The sequence below is a fragment of the Mastigoproctus giganteus genome, chromosome 14 (genome assembly GCF_048544385.1).
Source record: "Mastigoproctus giganteus isolate SK-2022 chromosome 14, ASM4854438v1, whole genome shotgun sequence".
Lineage (NCBI taxonomy): Eukaryota > Metazoa > Arthropoda > Arachnida > Uropygi > Thelyphonidae > Mastigoproctus > Mastigoproctus giganteus.
In genome coordinates this window covers 92,714,161-92,737,653 of record NC_143588.1, presented here as the reverse complement: position 1 = coordinate 92,737,653, position 23,493 = coordinate 92,714,161, and the positions used below count along the sequence as shown (strand labels likewise).

Below are 23,493 nucleotides of genomic sequence, written 5' to 3'. Positions count from 1 at the left end.
AAAACCAATTTAAATCAATTTAACACAATTAAAAATCAATTTAATGCAATTAAAAATTAAAAAGAATTTAACGAAAATATTCAAAATGATTTTCCTTTCTGAAGCTGACAACGCTTTTCGACCGTATGTCGTGATCACAGGAATGAAAATTACCAAATAGGGTTGAACCTGAAACTTAAATAGTGATTATTTGTCTTCGCACATTCGTGTAAAGGTCCATACATCGGAGATCAAATACAGCCACCAAACATTAACAGAATTCTCGTGTAATTTAATTTCTACTGTTTCTGCAATTAATAGTCACGTATAATTATGTTGAACATTAAGTATTTTGGCCTCGTTAAATAAAAAAGTATGTTTTTCGTTAATGGCATGAAAGGCTAATTCTGACGCTGCTGAGCGAGAAGCACGAACTGAGGCTTCATGTTGATTTACACAAATATTCAGAGAAAATCGCATCGAACCTTGGTAAGATGAGTCGCAATCACCACAAGAAATGTTGTATACCAGATCATTAATTTGCGTTGCGAACGCGGAAAGAACCAAGCGATTGTTCAGTATAGTATGTAATTTCTATATTGGCCTGGCCACAATTTTAAATTCGGTATCTTTAAAGAATCTATTAAGCTGTTTGTGCCACTGTTCAACATATGGGACAAAAATAAAGTATTTTTTGATATTACTATTGTTGGTTGGTGTAGTATTTTGTATCCTATCCTTAGCCTGTACCCTAATTCGGTTTATTGTGGCAAGGGGATAACCCTTGTTTAAGAACCTGCTAGTTAATATTTGTATTTCTGAGCCCAAAGCAGATTCCGTCGTTGAATATTTATAGGCATTTAGAAATTGATTAAAGATAATCGATCTTTTGTAGGTGAACGGGTGATAGCTATTATAACGTAGAAGCATACCGGTGTTTGTAGGTTTTCGATAGATGCTAAATTGGATTTTATTCGAGTCCCGAGTAAGCGTGAAATTTAGAAAGTTTAATGACTTTGTATCCGTATCCTCCCTTTCCAATGTAAATTTGAGTCTAGAATGAATTTTATTACACGAATGTAAAATGTCTTGGATAGTACTACTATCAGTAATAACTAGAACATCATCTAAATACCTCCCATAGTATGTGATACGGGGTCGAAAAGGTGTCAAATGTATATGCTCAATCATTGAGAGATAGATCTCTGACATTAAGCCGCTCAGGCTCAAACCCATTGGCAATCCAAAAATTTGTTTGTACACCTTGTCTCGAAAGGTGATATAGTTGGCCTCAACTAACAGTTTAATCAAGTGAAAAATTTTCTTAATAAGTAGCTTCGTATAGTTAATCGGTATCGAGTTTTTATTTAACATATTCCAAATAATATCTAATGTGTATTCAATGTTTACATTCATATATAACGAGGTAACATCTAGTAAGAATAAATTGTCATTGTCGCCAAGTCTACAGTCTTTAAGATTATTAAATAATGTATCGTAGTTCTTAATTCCAAATTGTATTACCTATCTAAAGGGTTTTATAATGCTATATACATGTGTGGCTAAGGATGAAAATGCCAAGTTCCTGTAGGAAACAATAGGTCGAATAGGAAATCCAATCTTGTGTAATTTTACCTGACCGAAAAGTGCAGGAATATTGTATGTTCTGGCCTTCAATTCCTTTAATTGGGCCATAGTAATGTAGTCATTTTTTCGATACGTGGTTAACGTTTTATTGCATTGATTGACCAAATTGGTAAACAGTGGTGGGTCTACTAAGTGGAGGTATCTGAAACGACTAAATCTAACTTATTAATATAATCAGGTTTATCTAGTATTACCACTGTATCTCCTTTATCCGCCCTATGTATAATAATGTCCTTATTTCGCCGAAGTTCTCATAAAGCTGAACTGTCATGTGTATTCAATTTAGGAAGCCGCGTTTCTTTTATGTTATTCACTACTTGGTTAACTTGTCGAATAAATAAATCTTTTTGTGGAACATTATGAAGTCCAAATTCAATATCAATTATGCATTGTTTTTTAGATTTGATACTAGAGAGCTATTACGTGCTCGATAATTCCTATATTCTATTATATTATGAAACAACAGAGCTTACCTTTATTTTTTGATATAGGAAGCTTCTTTTCCAACTCTCCTTGTCCAACTCGCTAATAATTCATGGGGAAGGCGATATCAATTTTGCAAAACATTGTCATAAAGTTAGATTTTGGGGGTCTAAACAGGCTAATAATTAAGGATCGATTTTTCTTTTTGATCCTGTGGCTGGAATTTTGAGTTAAATTTAGGGGTCTAATAATTGGGTAAGGGGTGGGGGTTGGGGTTGGGGTTATTCTCTACATTCCTTAAGTTGGACTAGAACTTTTCGGGGTATCATGTTCACAGGAAGAGAGTTACTCACAATTAATCCGAAATTCTTTTTCTTTCCTTATGTTGTAGTATTTGTTCTTCACGCATGCGTATAAGTGACCAATCGTCGGACAATAGGAATGGCCTACGGATATTGATTGAAGTTTCATGTAGTTTCATCTCTAAAGTTTCTGCAATGAGTAGTTTGTAGTAGTTGTGTTGATTATTTATAATTTTTGTTTCAGTAAAGCCGAATGTATGTCGTTCATTTATTGCATGGAACGAAAGTTCCGATGCATTTGAACGACCCGCCCGCACCGAAGCTTCGTGTTGTTTTGCTCGAAGCTGTGCCACTCCCATGGTGGATCCTACGTAGACAGCGTCACAATTTTTGCATGGTATACTGTATACGAGGTCATGCTGTGATTGGAATGTGGTGTTTGAAGGCCGATTTCTGAAGAATGTGTATAGTTTGTTCATGGGTTTTGCTATGATTTTCATGTCGGTTCCCTTGCATATTTGGTTAAGTTTATTGTACCAGTGCTCGATATATGGGATGGTGATGAAATATATTTTTTTGGTCTTGTCGGATTTTTTTGCTATGTTTGTTGCGAGGTTGTTGTTATTTATTTTATCACGGGCTATTGTTTTGACTTTGTTTATATAGGTTAGAGGGTAACCCCTATTTGAGAATCTTCTTGTTAGTTCATTTATTTCAGTGGTTAGAGAAATCTGGGTGGAAGAATATTTATAGGCATTTTGAAATTGGTTCAGCATGACCGATTTTTTGTATGGTTGGGGGTGGTAACTGTGGAAGTGCAGAAGCATCCCTTTATTAGTGGGTTTTCTATATATGCTGAAATTTAGTTTTTAGTCTAATCTGTGTATGGTAAAATTAAGGAAATTTATGGAGTGGGATTCTGCTTCAGTTTCTAATTCAAATTTTAGTCTCTGATGGATGTTATTAAAAACCTGTAGAATATTGTTTATGGTCAAATGGTCTGTGATGATTAGGATGTCGTCCAGGTATCTTCCGTAATATGTGATCTGTGGTATAAATGGATCAAGATGGATCTTTTCTAATTTGTCTAAGTATAGTTCGGCAATGAGTCCACTAATGTTTAGGCCCATTGGGAGGCCAAAAATCTGTCTGTATATTTTTTCTTGGAATAGAATGTAATTTGCATTTACTAATAGTTTTGTTAGTTCGAATATTCTGTCTTTGGGGAGTCTGGTGTTATTAATTTTTGTTTTATCATCGTTTAAGTAGGCCCAGACTATGTCTAATGCGTAGGGTACATTTACGTTAGTGTATAGTGAAGTCACATCGAGTGAATATAACTTCATATCCTCCTTGATATGGAGATCTTTGAGGTTCATGAATAAAGCATCGTAGTTTTTAATATTATATGTTAGGAGTTCTCGGAGTGGTTTTAGAATAGGGTAGATGAACTTGGCTAGGGGGGCAAAAGCTGAATTCTTATATGACACGATAGCCCGTGATAAAATAAATAACAACAACCTCGCAACAAACATAGCAAAAAAATCCGACAAGACCAAAAAAATATATTTCATCACCATCCCATATATCGAGCACTGGTACAATAAACTTAACCAAATATGCAAGGGAACCGACATGAAAATCATAGCAAAACCCATGAACAAACTATACACATTCTTCAGAAATCGGCCTTCAAACACCACATTCCAATCACAGCATGACCTCGTATACAGTATACCATGCAAAAATTGTGACGCTGTCTACGTAGGATCCACCATGGGAGTGGCACAGCTTCGAGCAAAACAACACGAAGCTTCGGTGCGGGCGGGTTGTTCAAATGCATCGGAACTTTCGTTCCATGCAATAAATGAACGACATACATTCGGCTTTACTGAAACAAAAATTATAAATATTCAACACAACTACTACAAACTACTCATTGCAGAAACTTTAGAGATGAAACTACATGAAACTTCAATCAATATCCGTAGGCCATTCCTATTGTCCGACGATTGGTCACTTATACGCATGCGTGAAGAACAAATACTACAACATAAGGAAAGAAAAAGAATTTCGGATTAATTGTGAGTAACTCTCTTCCTGTGAACATGATACCCCGAAAAGTTCTAGTCCAACTTAAGGAATGTAGAGAATAACCCCAACCCCAACCCCCACCCCTTACCCAATTATTAGACCCCTAAATTTAACTCAAAATTCCAGCCACAGGATCAAAAAGAAAAATCGATCCTTAATTATTAGCCTGTTTAGACCCCCAAAATCTAACTTTATGACAATGTTTTGCAAAATTGATATCGCCTTCCCCATGAATTATTAGCGAGTTGGACAAGGAGAGTTGGAAAAGAAGCTTCCTATATCAAAAAATAAAGGTAAGCCCTGTTGTTTCATAATAAAATTGTTTTTTAGGTAGTTTTCGAGGTGGTAAATTATAATTTAGTCCTTTGGATAAAAGTGAAATCTGGAATCTGGTCCTGCGATAGCATACACGAGGAAAGATTTGTAACCTGTTGATATGTCGGTTTGTTGAATACTGGGTGATGGGGTGTTCGTGATCTAGCTGACGTATTCTGTGGTAGTACGTTGTGTGTCTGTGGGGGGGGGGGGTTTGTCACCTAACTCGTATGTACTTTGTCGCAAGCCCACGACAATGTGTTAGAATTCGCATGAACGTGTCTTGACCTATCCGATAATGTTTGCAATTTATTAACGTGTCTGTTTTTTTATTTCTGAGGCCTGTGCTTCCCGTCGCAAATCTATGGAGGTCTTCAACACAGACCAATCATTCGGATGTAGATAATTTTTTAATTTATCGCGAAGCTTCCTAACCTGGAAAAGATATTTTTGTTTATTCGAATATCGAGATTTTAAGGCAAGCTTAACAATATTACGTGATGTAATATTTTGAGGTAAACTCCTCTTATTATTTTACAAAAAAATGTATACAAGGAAGCGAGTTTAGTTATGATATCAGTTTTCTTCCTCCTCTCCTTCAACCCATGTATTCCATGCTAAATTGCATACAAATGGCATATTAGATCACTACAACATTGCTATTTTTTCGTAGGTGTCATTACCTCTATGCAAAGCCTGCCAAAATAAAGTGTTCCGCAGTCTTCTTTTTTTTTTTTTTTTTGATTATGTCTATGCCAGTATATTAACCGAAAAAAAATTATGTTAAATATTATTTTGTTATTTGGTTTTTAGGAGCATTAGCAACTAAGGCCATATTGCTCCGGGGATATGCGGTGGTCATTCCCTGACCTTTCCGCATCCTCCGTATTTGGTGGCTCACGGGCTTGAACCCCGGTCTAATCAAGAAGCGTGTGCTACGCACTGCTGCTCCTGCCCACCTGGCTACGGAGGCGCCATTAAATATTATAATGATACAAAGTGGTGTACACTACAAATATGCAAAATTTATTTATTTTTTTTTTTTTAAATTATTAATTACGATTTTTTTGCAGAACACTTGTTCACATCTCACGGAACACTAGTGTTCCACAGAACACAGTTTGAGAAACTGCTGAACTAAAGGATAGGAAATCTAGCTCATATACTGCACTAATATCATAATACACACATTTTGTCCCTTGTGAATTGTTTCAAGTTTTAGATTTGGAGAAGCAGGAAGAAAATGACTAATGTGCACCACCACCTTGTTTGTAGCCACACTTGCTTCTGTTTTACAACTGTCTGTGAAAAATACAGACAACTGTAAAAATGCCAAAATTTGCGCAATACAGTACATATAATGGGCTATTCCAAATAAGAAATGCTTCTACAGTTATTCTTACTGGGTAAATATGAGTATTTAATGGACAGTTTTTGTAGTTGGTTTGTTGTTGTTATTTGGTTTTTAGGAGCATTAGCAACTAAGGCCATATTGCTCCGGGGATATGCGGTGGTCATTCCCTGACCTTTCCGCATCCTCTGTATTTGGTGGGCACGGGCTCGAACCCCGGTCTAATCAAGACGCATGTGCTACACACTGCTGCTCCTGCCCACCTGGCTACGGAGGTGCCTAGTTGGTTTATACGAAAAAAGATAGTGTTCTGATTAAAAGTTGTTTTCCTAAATTATGGCAATGTGTTTGAAAATAGAGGAAAACTTGTACTTGTTAGCAGCAGTTGTCCAATTTGGGAACAAAAAAAAAAGCCAAAATTAAACAAATTTTGGAATTCTGATCTATAAAAGTTGGTGAAACTGAATCATGTGATACGTAAATAGATGTAGAAGCCATTACTGCTTCAAAAAAATAAAGACACAAAGTGCCACAGAGTCCACAGCCAATGGAAACTCAAAGCTCACTTCTCCATCTGCATTCAGAAAATTTACTGCCGCAGCTCAATGCACATTTTAGAAACCCACCATGAAAGAGTTTATTACTTTAGTACTTAGTAATTCATTTTCTTTGTTGTGCTCCTCCCAAGCTGTAAAGAAGTAAGACAATACCTATGAACAGTACCACTGAAAGATAGTGGGGTTTGGTAGGAGTGCATTTTCACAAACGGTCAATTCTAATAAAGTGGTGTATACTTGGTTTATATTTTGCTAATACAGTTAATAATTTACTATTTTTTTTTTTTTTGCTGTAATTCCATTAAATTTTACCAATCCATGCAGTTTTTTCTTTCTAAATTGCAAAAGATCACAGTATGAAAGGAGTTGCACTGAATGAATCGATGGTACCCGTTTAAAAAACACTGGGTGCCACTGCATAAACAATGTTTTGCAATCATGGAAACTCTCTCACTCCCACATATTTAAGTTAGTATATTATAGAACTCACCTGCCATATAAACATTAAAAACTGATTGGAATGGTCTCATGGCTAATAATTCTGCTTCAATCCTCTCTTTAATTCCAGGAATCTTCATACAGCCTCCAGTTAAGAACACATTCTGAAAGATATTAAATTATAAAGATTCAACAGAAACTAATTATGAAATGGAATGTTATTTGAAACATGTTGTATGGGTTAACATAAGTGCCAAGGGTAGACAATGCAAATTACTAAAAAATGAAAAATACAAGGTGATCTATTAACATACAAGGATAAACCAAAATACAATCATGTGAACACCACATTGAGGACCCCAGAACAGTTTGTGATCATTAAAAGTCAGTACCACATGAGGTGACATGCATCCCTTTGGGTTTTCTTTTGCAGTTTGTAGATTTGGTAGTGATCATGCCAGTACCTTTGTCTTAGTGGAGCTGTTATGGTATTGGGATATATATCTGCTTGTATAGCCTAGGTCTACTTTTCCTTCTCAATAATATGTTTAGTAAATAGTAATAATTTGGGGTATGCTGCTCATACCTAAATTTATCACTACTTTGCTACATGTTCGAAACGGAACACTGCCAGTTTTATGAAGGGTGACCTTTATTTTTTCCCATAATATCCCTTGCTATAATGTGAATGTTGTGAAAAATCATTGTTCTAGAAAAGAATGATTTTTAGTTTGGAGCCACAGCTTCATCCTCAATAAATTGCTCTGAGATGTAATATCAGCTTTGTGCTCGATGACAATAATCACAAAACATTTTAGGTAGAACAATTTTATCATATCTGAACTTTCATGGATCCCAACCCAAAATTATGCTCAGTATAATCAGATATACACCTGATATATAGCAATACAGTAATAAGTGTTTCTGCAAGTTTTGAAATTTCTCTGCAAAACTATTTGCCATCCACTTAGCCACCCTGACAACTTAAATTATCAAACTAGTACACACATCATCTGTTCTGATTGTTTAAGTACTATTGATGCAGTGCACAACAAAACACGTCCTATCTCCTACCTAAATAAATCAGACACCAGTTGGTTTGATTACAAGAAAACAAAATATGATGATATTCCATTAAATTCCAATTTATTCTGGAATACTAGGAAATTAATGAGTCCAGCAAAACAACCAATAAATTGAGTGTAATTGAAATGAATGTTCTTGTTGTCTACCAATGTCATCAAGAAAAGCTTACTATTCTCATTGGAAAAAAAAATTGGCAAAATCATACTAACAAAAAACTTATGGAAATTAAGATTTGACCATCCTTCTGACCTCTCATTACTAGGAGACAAAAAGTGTAGTCCTTGAGGGCACTGGACACACCCATACTACTTATCTTTTCCTTCTGACTTGCAAAGCTCTTCCACAAGTGTACTCACTGCCAGACTTCTTATAATACAACAAATTTTACTTTAAGGAAATAATGCTACACTGTTACATTTTTTTTTTTCATTACTGCCTATGTCATAGTGTCCCTCTCATGACAGTAACAGAGCTTAGATATTGAGTTTTTAATGAATAACCGATTCACCCACTGGGTGATGTAAATTAGATCAAAAACAATATTAGTTACTTTAATTTTACTCATGGACAATCACAAAATAGTCCATGGGCAGTAATGACAGAAAACTGTAACATGGTTTAGCATTATATTTTCAAACTATTTCAGGGCCTGAATTGAAATGGTACCCACATCTTTACTAAATTTCACAAAGATTAGGTAGGTTTTATCCCTCAGAAACCTACAGGAACTTATAACACTGGACCCTTCACCTCTCTAAAGAAGATGCATATATCCTCTCTTTTTTAATTAGAAAGTCCAAGTTTAAAACTGTTTTATGAACAATACCATATAACATTGCCATTATGGCCACTGTAGTCCTCATATTAAAACTTCCTATATTAGCAATAATAACTCCAAGTGTATAATATGTACAGGATTGTAGGGATATTTCAATGTAGTTGAAATCAAATTGAAATTTGTATGCTTTACCCAAGCATGGGGGGGGGGAGGTTTGCCCTAGACAGTACAATTCTATAGTACTATTCTGCGTAGGACAAACATGGCCCAATTTCAAGAATTAAAGGAAACATAATAGTTATGTTTTAAATGGAAGTTTTACTTACATATATTGCTCAGCTGTTCACTTAGACAAAATATATTATTCACAGTTTGGTATATGTTTGCTAATGGAGACCAGCTAGTGAAAAGATAGTATCTTTCGAAACAGCTGTCTGTCAGCATCTCAAATTTTTAGATGCATGGTGAATTCACCTATTCTGGTGATGCTATACGATTTAAAAAGTTATTAGCAACTTAGACAGGACTGCAGATAATGGTATTTGTCTCTAAGCTGAATGTAAGCCTTAGCTCTGGAGACTCTGTGCTCAGTCTTCATGAAAGTAGAAAGTTTCTCACTGAAGATTTTGATATGATCAAAACTGTTTCACTTGAATTATCTTTATATTTATGAAGGTCAAATCAGTGGTGATGGTATTTATGAATCTGTCTAATGTAATAAGAATTCCACACAAAGTTTGTTTGCTCTGTTAATAAAATAACTACAATTTAATTGTATATCCCTGTTTAGAAATGAATAGTTGATGGTTAAATTTCACAAAAGAAAAGGGAGGAATGAAAAGAAATGAAAACCAAGTAAATATAAAGAGGACACATATAAAGTAGAGATATGAGATTAATGTGATTTGACTGAAAACAAAAGCAAAGTATCTTGAATTAAAAAACTCAAGATAATCAAGGTAAAAATCAAAATGGACAATAACATTTTCTGAGTTCACTAGAAATGAATCCAAAAGTAGCTCACAAGTTGATCAACAGATATCAAGGATATTAAAACATACTCACCTTGGCAAGACTGGCCTGTTGATCAACAGGATACCTTGCAAATACTGATTCCAGAGTTTCTGCAAGACCAGCTTGATCTACACCTATCATAGGCGGCTGAAATATTATTTCTGGTACTCTACAAAGTAAAAAAAACACAAAATAAGTAAGACGAAGCTCACAAGCAAAAACAGTTTTTTTTTTTTTGTTGCACAACATATAAGTCCCAACTACCATATATTTTGTATAAATATATAAATTTTAACATCAATAAATAATGTATGGGTGGCACCAGAAAATTCCCACACACAGATATTATGAGTAACATTAAAAAATAGTTGGTCTTTCAAAGTACCACATTATATAACCTTATATGCTTCCATTTCATTTCAGTATGGTATTAAACACATCTTCTTTATTGTAAACTAAAATATAATGTTATGTGTATTTTAGTTTGCAATAAAGAATTGTATTTTAGTACAAAATTGTACTAAAATACAATTCTGTTTAAACTCTTTGATAGGAATTAATGTTTCTAATAGGCATAAAATTAAAATTAACCATAAAATGTAGAGTTTGCATAAAAATTATAAGAAAAATCCATATTATTTTGTACCCAGTAAATTTTACATTATTACTAATAACATAAAATACTTTTTAAAATATGAAAAATAAACAGTTTCTCTTTTAGTTCATTTAAGCATTTTGGCAGTCATGTAAAAATCACACATACAAGGTATCACCATTTTGAGGGTCATTTTAATCCAATTTAATAGAAATTTTTTTAAGTTTTCATCCTTGCGAAGCACTGTGTGAATTAAACCTGAGTGAACAGAATGGTTTCAAGAAAAAAAAAAGGCGGGGGGAGCTCAAAATGATCTTCATATACATAAAAATAACAAACAATTGGTTATACAAGTTTTTAAAGACAATATTATAGCATATTTCAACCAATAGTATTTTTCAAAACTTAATTGAGAAATATTCTGTTGCCATTATACACTTCTAAAGGCTGGGGTTACTATCAAATCCAATACAGTCAATCACTAGTATTATAAAGTAGTCCATGCTGCTGATGAACATATGCTAGACAGAAAACAAGTATCAAAAGTATTTGATTAAAAAAAGTGGCTAATCCTAAAAAAAATCAACCATGATAGTAAAAAAAATATGGTAACAAAATATTTAAAAAAGACAGAACATCAGGGAATAAGTATGACTGTTTTAATGCAAACTTGCTTGTGAGTTATTTGTTGTGAGTGATTTGAAATAAGCAGACAAATACACTTTTATCACATATCATATGAAAAAAAAAAAAAAAAAAATTTATATTTTGTGTATAGTTTATGTCTTACTCTATTGTAATTTTCTCCATGGAACCCTAGAATTCTTGCAGATCACAGTTTAAGAAATATATGAAAACAGAATTAGACATAAAAAAATTTCTCATGCTATAAATAAATTATACTTTAAACAGCAAACATTACTTTATATAATACAGCATTATAAAAACAAATGTTGGTTCAAAATTAGCAATGCAAATCATACTTACTCTACATGAACAGAACATATTTATTACAGGAAATTGCTCACTAATTAAAAAAACAATTATAAAGTACTTAAAAGTCATCCTATAAACTGATATTTTAGAATCTGTGCTATTATCTTTATCTACAGATAAGAAAATGGATGAGTTAAATGAAGTTACATCAACTTAATAGTAACAGGCACGTGCAAACATGAACATTTTTTTTTTTTAATTTGAAACCAAAAGTAGTGAGACTGCTGTGTAAGGAAGTCTTGCAGCTATTTAACTTGCTCTCCAGATTTTTGCTGAACTAGCTAGAACTTTACTCACATACTCTTTAAAAGACTCTTAATGGCTCTTATTCTGGAACAACTTGTATGATTTATAAAAGGATTTACAGCAATCAATGGTTGCTCTGGAATGTGCATTTTATTTGAGATAACTTTATTTAATGCAGCAACAGACACACTGCATGTTCATCACCTAGGTCTCTAATACTGATATTATTTGGGCAGCAGAAAGTCAAACTCTCAGCTACCCAACTCAATGACAGAGCTCACTCCTGGGCATCAGGCAACACAGCGGCAATCTCCAAGGCAGAATGTGCTGGTCCCAAAGGAACTAGTTATTGTTGGTGACTCTATTGTCAGGGAGACAGGGAATATATTGTGTAAAAAGGACAGATGAAATAGGACTAGGGTATGTCTGCCAGGGTCAAAATTGGTTATGAGTTGTGAAGCATATATCATCTTTTAAGGGCACAAAGGGTGATACTGTTGTACATGTTGGCACCAATGACATTAAGAGTAGGAGATTTGCAGATTTACTTAATGAATACAGGCCAATGTTGCAAAAAAGTCATGAGTTAGGGTTAAATTTGAAGTGTCTGCAATTCTGCACAGACACGATAGGAGGGAGAACATGATGAGAACCTTATCAATCAATTCGGCCTTGGAGGGAATGTGCAAGGCTCAAGGGGTAGAATTTTTCTCAGCGTGGCCTGTGCTTGTTAACAGGAGAAACTGCTTCTACAGGGATGGGATACACTTAAATAGAAAGGGTGCAGGAATATTTGCTGATGCTATCGAGGCAGTGTTAGGTGGGTCGGAAAACTGCTAGGTTGGGCGGGATTCACAGACTAAAAGGTTAAAAGTAGCCACAGGCAGAAGTGCAGGTGATTCTTGCACTACTTCTATTAGAATAAGCAGCGGCTTATATAGCGAGGGGTGCTGGGGGTTTCAGGGACTGATGGCAGTCATCGTGAAACAGGTGGGTATATGGGATGTGTTAGGGTAACTAAGAATAAGAATAGGTGCATGTTCACCAATGCTAGAAGCATAGTAAATAAATTTGATGAATTTGAAGTGTTGGTCAAGACATCAAAGGCGGTACTATTGGGATAGCAGAGATGTGGTGTCACACAGATATTATAAATGCAGAATTGGAATTTGGGGAGTACAATGTGTACAGAAAGGATAGACAGGATAGAAAGGGAGGAAGTGCCATCTGTCGTGGAAGTTGATAGGTTAAATAAATTTAAGGAGGAACTGGACAAACATTTAGAGGGAATTGTTTTGTAATTTTTTTTTTTTTGGCTGATGCTGCATAAGCATCAGCCAAATGTCAGTATTAAAGAGCAATCATCTAAATTTTAAGTCAAAGAGTTGATTTTATTGAGCAACATTTGCACAAAAGTCTATTATAATTATAACGAATCTATATATCATTTGCAATGCAGTTATAAAACATAAGGACCAGCTGTGGTCAACTGCACACCCACAAGTAAGGTAGTTGCAAGTTCAAGCCCACATATTACCACAAAAAATGCAGGTCATTTATCACCGTGGTGCTGAAAATCTGGCTGCCATTAATAATTCAGTACATATATGGTCACGTTTCTTTTGTCAAGTCTAGCCTTGGCCATCTAGAGAGTAAATAGAAATTTATTTTTATATATAATATTAGTAAATAAATATATATATATATATTTTTTTTTTTTTTTTTTTCACTAATAAAGTGCAAATAAATTTTACCTAATTCTTTCTACTCCCAAATAGAGCTGATAGTAATCTGCTAAGTTGAAAGTAAAACTGTGTTCTCTGCCCCCGCTAGGTTTCCTGTAGTATTAAAAAATATATATATTGTATATATTTCTGTTTCAAATACAATTATGTGTTGAGTACCAAAGGAAACATATTCAAAACATACTTATAAAACCTATATTAAATAATTTTTCTCTCTTTATTCTGCAAGTTATTTTTAATAACTGGATTACCAAATAATTGGATCACCATATTTATTTGATATCTGCCACAAGTGAATGACAATTCCTCTAAATTTAATATCTACTAAAGAAATTTAAATCCTTAAATGCCTTCTGCACACCTTTTCACGACTACTTTCAGTATCATCACTGGAAATACATTGATCATCATTTGAATTGCAATCCTTCCCCATCTTCTAAATTATGAGCGTTGCTACTATCCACTACATGGGACATGAAACACTTTTTAAAATCTTCACAATATAATGCTTTTCATAAGAGACCACGTAGCATTCCACTGCATAACCTGTGAGTGCCATTTATACATTAAATATTTTATCAGTAACAAAAACTACAATTTGTATTTAAAAGATTGCTATATAAAGCTGTTTTTTTTTTTGTCTACTTTATTTTTCTTTTGTTAACACAGGATACTATTCACATTCTTCATTTGAGCAAATATACATAAATAACTTCTTCATAGGGCTACTGAATAATTTATTTACAAAGGCTGTTTTCTCTTAAAGTGTTTGATAGAATTAGATATTTAAAAGAATTAATTAAATATTAACAATAAAATAATTACATAAAGAACTGTTCCCTTTAATTTAGTATTACACAGGTGCCAATCCAACTGACCTTTCAATTTACCCAAGCTATCAGCCACAATTTGTTAGGCTCATAGAAGCAACCCTGGCTGACTCTAGGGCAGTGGTGAGAATTGACAAGTTGAAGACTCCCTTTGAAATTAATGCTGGTGTCAGACAGGGCGATGCACTCTCTACTGTGCTATTTAAGTTGGTTTTAGAGACGGCTCTCAGAAAATTAGAAGTGACTGGACACAAGCAAAAAACTGTTCAGGTCTGTGCATATGCTGGTGATGTCGCTATTATCAGTAGGACTAAAGGAGCACTGGAGGAAACAGTGGCGAAGCTGGATATGAAGCACAAAGAAGAAGAAGAAGATGGTCCTTGAGGTTGTCACAGACATTCTCTCAGATATGCCAGACAAGCTGTACTTGCTACCTGGGAGTCTAAAACGCTGATGGAACTGATATTCGGGTGACACTCAAGTCAAGTGGACCCAATTTCGGCAAAGTCCGGATGGTCTGTGACAGCCAAATCCTCTGCTTGCACCTTCACGATGGTGGGACTGTTAGTAATCCTGGGTTCAACCTCCATGCACAAGTACATGGTGGGTGACCACCCAGGTGTGAACCAACGTAAGCAGGGGTCGAGGTGTGGCGCCCACACCACATGGAGGAACGCCGCCCCTCTATGTTACCAGGCAGTACTAGGTGGTAGATGACTCTCATCAACCGGTGAAATACCACCACTTTGCTTATTGGAGGCTTGAAGTGGTGGAACCCATGTTTAGTCTCTAGAGCTAAGTTCCGGCCAACCCTTCCCTATCTCTTCCATCATGCAGTATGATTGATGACTTTTGAGGTTATGATGAACGTCGTGGCGAGATCCAATATTCCTTACATTTCGAGGGTACAGCTCTAAAACGGTGTTCGCAGGCTGGCCGCTATTAGTACACCGGACTGAACCTATTGGTAACTCTCTAGGAAGCTTCCGGATCAGCTAGTGTATAATCTTGCTACCTCTGCTCTGCCAGATAGTGACTGGAGGGAGTCCGAGTAGTGTGTATGCGGGGAGCATTGTCGAGGCCACGTTATGTCAAGGATCTGGGTATATTCTTACCACATGTACGCCATATCCAAAAATTTCTGTACTTCATACAGCATGTCCCACCTACTTTTTCTTACTATTGAATACACCATGAATTGTCAAACTAATAGAGCAAGCTTATCTGCGAAAAGATCTAAACCTCCCAAGGACTTCCTAATTCATTTCACAAATATACGTGGTCTCAATTCTAATCTCAAAGATGTCCATTTCCACTTGCAGTCTGCCAAACCCCATGTACTTTTTCTGACAGAATCTCAGTTATCGGTTGATTCATCTACTGCTCATCTCAGATGCCCAAATTATTCTCTGTATGATTCCTTTTGCCTCAAAGGTGGTACTTGTGCATATGTCCGTTCTGATATTCCCTGTCAGAGACTTGGCAATTTGGAATCTCCTCTCTTTGATCTTCTCTGGCTTAAAATCTCTCTACCTCATTGTGTCAAATTCATCTGTTGTCTCTACCATTCTCCCAACTCCACTAATCACTTGGAGCTCTTTGACTTCCTCTCTTTGCAACTTGACTTTCTCCAGTCCAACTTTCCTAACAGTTAAGTAATTTTCCTTGGTGATTTTAATGTTCACAACTCCAGCTGGCTTCCGTTTTCTAGTCACATCGACCCAGCAGGTCGAGATGCTGAGGCTTTTGCAATTACTAATGACCTAGCACAGATTGTTCATTTACCTACAAGAATACCGGACAATCCTAATCATAGAGCCAATACGCTTGATCTTTTTCTCACAAACAACCCTTCTAAGTACACGGTCGAAGTGAGAGGTCCTTTAGGCACTTCTGATCACAACTTGGTGATTGTCTCTTCTCCAATGGAACTTTTATCTCATGGTTATTCCCAACCACGTGTTGTTTGGCATTACAAGAATGCAAAATGGGATGACCTACGAGACTTCTTTTCTTCTTTTCCTTGGTCGGATTACTGTTTCAAAACTTCTGATGTCAACGTTTGCTCAGATCATGTCAGTGAAATTATTCTTGCAGGAATGGAATCCCTTATCTCACACTCCACTTTAAAATCTCGTCCTTTATCTAAACCTTGGTTTTCCAATAAATGTGCTAAGGCTGTTCAAGAGAAGAATGTTGCATATCGTAATTGGCTTGTTTCTAATTCTTCAGTTTCATTTTCTGCCTACACCAAAGCTCGCAACAGTTGTAAAGCAGTTATTAATCAGTCCAAACTAGAGTTTGAACAGACTAAGAGTAGAAAACTTGCTTCTTGCCCTAATGGTAGCAGAGCATTCTGGTCTCTTGCCAAAACTATTGGCCGCAACTTTTGCCCATCTTTGCTCCCACCTCTGTCCAAACCAGATGGTTCTGTTGCCACTTCAGCCAAGGATAAAGCTGACTTGCTAGCATCCCATTTTTCTTCCAGCTCATGTATTAATGATCTTGGTAAAACACCTCCCACCATTCCCAACACACTCCATTCAATGCCTCATGTGGTCTTCCGTCAAAAGGATATCAGAAGGATTTTGATGAATCTTGATGCTAAGAAAGCTCCAGGTCCTGATGGTATTTCTCCACACCTGTGCTCCTGAACTTACTCCTATTCTTTGCCGTCTTTTTTCACTTTCTTATTCCAAAGGTGTTTTTCCTTCTGCTTGGAAATTTGCTCATATCCAGCCAGTTCCTAAAAAGCGTGACAAATCCCTCCCATCCAATTATCGTCCCATTGCAATTACTTCTACTCTTTCTAAAGTAATGGAGAAATCAATTAACCGCCAACTCTTAAACTAACTAGAAACCTTCCGTCTGATCAACGATCACCAGTATGGATTCCGTCAGTGTCGATCCACTGGTGATATTCTGGCTTATGTTACCCATTTATGGAAAGGTTCGGTGAAACACAAGTAGTTGCTCTTGACATCTCAAAGGCTTTTGATCGTGTTTGGCATAAAGGTCTTCTAAACAAGCTTCCATCTTATGGTTTGCCAACTGTTTTTAGTAATTGGTTATCCAGTTTTCTCTCTGATCGCTCACTGAGGGTGATGGTAGATGGCTCTCTGTCTTCTAACTTCTTCACTAATGCCGGTGTCCCCCAAGGTTCAGTTCTTTCCCCCACTCTTTTCCTCTTGTATATCAATGACCTTCTTCCATTGACTGGAAATCCTATCCATAGTTTTGCCGATGATAGCACATTGCATTCAACTTTCCATTTTGAGAAACCTTGTCCTGCTCAATCAGCTTCAACTTCTCGAAAATCTGCTACCAATTCCTTAAATGCCGATCTTCAGGTAATTCTCCAGTGGGGCAAAGACAACTTAGTTGATTTCAACCCTTCTAAAACTCAGTCTTGTCTTATATCTAGCAAAAAGGATTCTTCTGCTCCTATGCTTATCTTTAGTGACACTCCGATTTCTAGGCAAAATGATATATCTCTTTTGGGGATTACCCTGACTTCTAATCTCTCTTGGCACAAGCACATTACAAATATTGCTTCCTCTGCATCTAAAAAACTTGGTTTTCTCTTTCGCTCTCGGCGTTACTTTTCTTCCAAACAGCTGCTCACTCTGTATAAATCGCAAATCCACCCTGCCATGGAATATTGTTCCCACATCTGGGGTGGTGCCCCCAAAACCTCTCTCAGGCTTCTTGATTCCATTCAGAAGAGGGCAGTTAGGTTAATTAATGATTCATCTCTAACAGAGTCTCTTCACTCGCTTTCTCATAGACGCAATGTTTCTGCTGCATGCCTCTTCTACAGATACTTCCATGGGCACTGTTCTTCTGAATTGGCTTCTATAATTCCTGCTCTCTCTTTCAAAACATTCCGAACACATGCCACCACTAGCCAACATCCATTTACTGTCCAACTTCAAACCCACAGAACCAACTTTTCATCTTCCTCATTTATTCATTCAACTGCTGTTTTCTGGAACAACCTTCCTTCATACGTATTTCCTGAAAATTACAATCTACAGAAGTTCAAGTCCAATGTCAACAAATATCTTCTTTCGTCTTCTTAACCTCAAACCCAAGCACGGTACTAAGTACTATAGGTTCTAATACCTCTCGTGTTTGGGGTTCACATATAAAAAAAAAAAAAAAGAAGAGGACTTAGGATAAATGAAGTGAAGACAAAATATATGGAAGTCTGAAGAATGACAGATAACATGGAAAATTTAAGAACCAGCGGCTTCTCACTTAAGTACGTTCAAAATTTCACTTATCTAGGTTCACAGATAAATCAGTCCAACTCTATTACTAATGAATTAAGTCCTGTATCCTGAGTGGAAACAGATGTTTCTATGCACATAAAAGACTAATGAAGTCCAAAGTATTTAACACACATTTAAAATTAAGAATATACAAAAGCCTCATTAGACCAGTTGTTGAGAGTGTTCGAGCGTAGAATTTTACAAAAAGTTTTTGAGCCCCATACAAGACGATGGATTCTGGAGGATCAGAATGAACAGTGAACATCTTATTCAGGGTGTGGACATTTTTGTCAGATTTGTGAAGACTTGCCTGGTTGGGACATGTTATGAAAATGGATGACAGCAGAACAACTAAAAGTATAATAAAATGGACACCTATTGGTAGGAGGGCAAGAAGAAGAAGACTGTGGAAAAGATGGAGAGATGACATAGAAGAGGACTTAAAGATCAAAAGAATAAGAAATTGGAGAAGTTTGACTTCTGGGAGGGCTTATTGGTGGAACATCGTTGAGAAGACTAAGACACAGCCTGGGTTATAATGCCAGAAGAAGAAGTCAGCCACAACTACCAATGGAAGTAACTTATTCCAGTAATTAACATATGCTGGCTAAAAGAAAACTTTCTACAATCCAGACTAAATTTGAATTTATGGCAGAGGTCTCAACTTAAATTAGAATGAAAATCATAAATGATTAAACTTCAAAATGTAAAAACAGATTCCACATATATTTACAAATTAAATTATTTGTCAATTGTTATCCAGATCTGGAAAAGTGGATTTCTTCCTACACAAAGACATATTTGAGTAACTAAACAAAATTGCACCAGATGTCAATATTTTGGATCCATTTTGGGATTCCCTTCTTAAGACAAGATGATAAAAACAGAAAAAGGGAACGTATCTTGAGATTTTAAACAGGTTTCTATAATTCCTTTCAAGTTTTAAATTAATAATACGCTATTTTTAAAAATATTACGAAATTAACAATTAATTCTGGTTGCCAATTATCTACATTATCTTGCATAAGTTTAAATTTGATAAAAAAACAATGTATAAAGAGTAAGTAAAGATTAAGAAATATATTGAAATGCAAACTGTTTTATAAAAACAAATAATTCACAAACCTATTAATTTCCCTTTCATATTCTCTTATAATTTCATGAAGAATATCCATATATTCTTGTATATCTCTTGTCTCTTCTATTATTTCCATTAAATCCTAGAAAACGTTAGTTAAGCCAAGCAAGAAATATATAAATGATATATTTTATCATTTAGTTCTACATCATAGCATTTTCTGAATCTAATTTAACAGTTATACTAAAATACACTGAATATCATTAAAATTGCCCCACCCAGAAGTTTTATATTTAGCTCAACTCCTACACAACAAGCATCCATACAAGGAAGAAATTATTACATTAGCACGACAAAATGAATTCATATACTTTCTCATACTAACATCAATATTGCATACAGCTCACTATACGCTGTGGTAGTAATTCATAATTGCTGTACTTATACCATGAGCTGGCTAAGGTAAAGAGAAGTATATACTTTATCAAGTCCCGGGCACGCTCGAGCAGAGGAAGACAGAGAGAAAGAAACTGGAGTACTTTGTTGACCAAGGAGGCATGTAAATATCACTCAGACTGTCAGGATATCAGTGCGATATGTGGGCAGGCACTGTGTTGTTGGAATATGTGCACCAGAACAGTGCACCAGATCATATGGTATGTTATTTATATGTCTTTTTCTTATATTATGTCTGCCCAGGTGTGTGTTCATGAATGAACCAATTTGAGACAGATGCCTCAGATACAACAGCTTCATCACTGTGTCATGCACAGTGAAATTCGTTCTGAAATCTGAAAAACATTTATACAAGACAGGTACATGTTTGTCAGGTTACAACACAAGTTGACTACCCAGCTTCAGCCAAATCAATAATCCAGTCCTGCTTAACCTGTTGGCAGCCACGTGTGGATTATTTTGATCTTGCTCCCCTCCCCACCTTTTCTTTTATTATTGTGCTGTGACTTGACTGGGAAACCATTCTGTTCTCAGGAGCGATCAGTGTTAGGTAATTTTTTGACATTTTTAATGGTTTCTCTATTAAAAATTCTAAGTCTCTGTTAGATAGGGTGAAAATGTGTGAGAAAGCCGAACAAATCTTGTAAATGATCTCTTGCAACCGCTAGTAGAACCGTTCAGGTGTATAATATCTCCAAATAAATGAAAAAAAAAAGCATTACACTCTCTTAAAAAGACAAGCACTTCATCCTTTCTACACATCACTGCTCAAACATATTTAAAAAATAATAAACATGTCAACCACACAAACAAGATTACTGGCCAAATGGCTCAAGTGTCATTGCATCGACATCTTGAAAAACTACACAAATTTTTAACAGATTCATCTACTGCTTTTATATGAGTTAATTTTAATAATTAGAAGCACATATATTCACTGAAATGACTCATGAATTTCAAGATGCTTTATCAATCAGCCTAGAAAAATTTACTTTAAAACCAATAAAATTTTTGATAAACATACAGCTCTGTCATAGTTACAAAGTAACAGATTTTTCATTTTTTCCCGAGTTATCACTTTAATATTTAAAACCCATTCAACCTGTGACACAAAAGTTGACTTAAAGTAAATACAATATATTTACTTGCAGGGCTTTCTGCTTTACATAATTTTCCTATAATAAATCTGTCACTCTTTTGATATTTAAGATCCTGTGTTACCCAACCTTCATTCTCTCTGGACACACTCAACCCCACCATTGCTTTCACCACCTTTGAAATTCTGCACAGTAAATAACATTTATAGTCTGTGCTGTTCTACTGTAATTTATTTATGTAATGGGAGGGTGTTTCTTGAAATTTGGCATTCTCTTTGCTTAAAACTCATGCTATAATGAGAAATCCTGTTCTTTTGGAACTTCTTTTTGAATAATGTATTCTGCATCATGAACAGCTTAGTTTATATCCTTGTTCAGTTTGTTTTCAATGTCTTTACAAATATATTTTAAGTGTGGTTCCCCCCTACAGTAGTGTGTTATTTATACTTCTAGTTCACTTTATTTGGTCATATTATTTACTGTGCCACAAAAATAACTACAAAATGTAAATGAATAATACTAATCACCAATGAAAAAATTACAAAAAGATGCTAATATTACAAGTCTGGTGAATGCATATGGGGAAATGAACAAACAATTATGGGCATTAAAAAAGAGGAACTAATTTTAAAAGTGGCTTCTGAACAAATAAGTTATCTGAAACGGTCACAATACACAATTCTTTTGAAATTTTAAACAATATCTTTCTTGGTTCCATTTCAATAATGGCCACCAATTTTTATCAAAAAGTTTTCAGTGATCAGTAGATTTTTTTTAATGGTAAATGACATATAACAAAATTACAGATAGATGGTGAGGTCAGATGTTTACTTCCACACTCATAATAAAAAAATTCTACTTACACTGAAAGAATGATACAACAAAAAAAGTGTTAACACTTCATTGTTATAACAGTCTCGTGTGGCTCTCGGTTAACAACGGCTCATATAATTTTTGTGATGTGTGGATTTAAATATGTAAAGTGTACCGTAAAATTATGGTATATATTACCAAATACAGTAAACCCCCGCTATTCGCGGGGGTTACGTTCCTGAGAAATGTCGCGAATACCGAAAACACGAATACTGAGTTATGGCTCCCATAGTAATAAAGGGGTTCCGTTCCAAAGTATGAAATATATAAGAAAAACTAGTCTAAAATTTTGTCTATGTATCTATTATATGTACCTTCATAATATGACTATGTACATAGACAGTACATAGTGAAATGCAAGCATATGGCATCGAAATGAAAATAAGAAACAATTTAATATTAAATGTAATATGCCTTTGCTAGCAAAAAAACTTATCTCGCCAGTGCTATCACCAGTTTCACTAAAGTGTTGATAAAGGAGTTTTGCCTTTTCACAAATGATGAGTGAACTTAACGGAATTTTATTTTGAGTTCGGTCATCTATCCACAGATTTAAAGATTTTTCCATTTTTTCTAATTTAACATCACGAGTTACAGAGCAAATTTTTGAAGCAATTAGCGCGTTTTCACGGACACTACGGCGGATTTTTTCTTCCGATTTTTTGATTGATCGTACCGTTGACTCATTGATTTTATAATGTTTTGCCACTGAGGAGACACTTTCACCATTAGAAATTTTATCTAATAACTCAATTTTATTCGCTAATGTCATCACCTTCTTTGATATTTTCACATTTCTCTTGTTATTCGTAGCCATATTTTTGTAGGGGTTAGAAAGAACTTGTCCACAATAAAGTCACTTTCTTCCGTTAACACACTCGAAAAAGTCTGTTTTACACTGCAAAATGGTAGATTTATCATTTTTGTAAGCATATCAATTTATAAATTGATAAATTTATTCAATTTATAAGCATACAAATTAAAAGCAAACGACGAAACCTTCCATGACAACCGCATAACACATACTGAACAAGGATTAGTGAGAAACATCCACGCTCGTGATTTTGTCACCCCCCACCCACTGAGCGCTGTTTTGACCGGGAAAGATAATTTTAGCCACGCCCATGTTTTTTTATGGCGGAAAATATTCACGGCACTTTAAAATTCACATTTTTTTAGGTTTCATTTTATATTAAATCAGCGATTGCGAATACAGATACCGCGAATAGCAGGGGTTTACTGTACTGATGATGCAAATACAAGATCCAGCAAAAAACCTCAGACTTAATTAACAATACAATAAAACTGTTCACTTAAAT

General features: G+C 35.2%; 1 protein-coding gene across 1 annotated transcript in view; it reads right to left on the bottom strand.

The window, feature by feature from the left end:
* The window catches only part of Arp5 (Actin-related protein 5), a 72,395-nt gene that overhangs the window by 1,277 nt on the left and 47,625 nt on the right, over positions 1–23,493 (bottom strand). Inside the window, exons 15-18 of the mRNA XM_090388266.1 lie at positions 19,796–19,890; positions 13,576–13,659; positions 10,036–10,153; positions 7,159–7,270 (exon numbers count right to left, since the gene is read on the bottom strand). Coding sequence (XP_090244392.1) covers positions 7,159–7,270; positions 10,036–10,153; positions 13,576–13,659; positions 19,796–19,890 — 409 coding nt within the window. The remainder of the gene's footprint in view (positions 1–7,158; positions 7,271–10,035; positions 10,154–13,575; positions 13,660–19,795; positions 19,891–23,493) is intronic.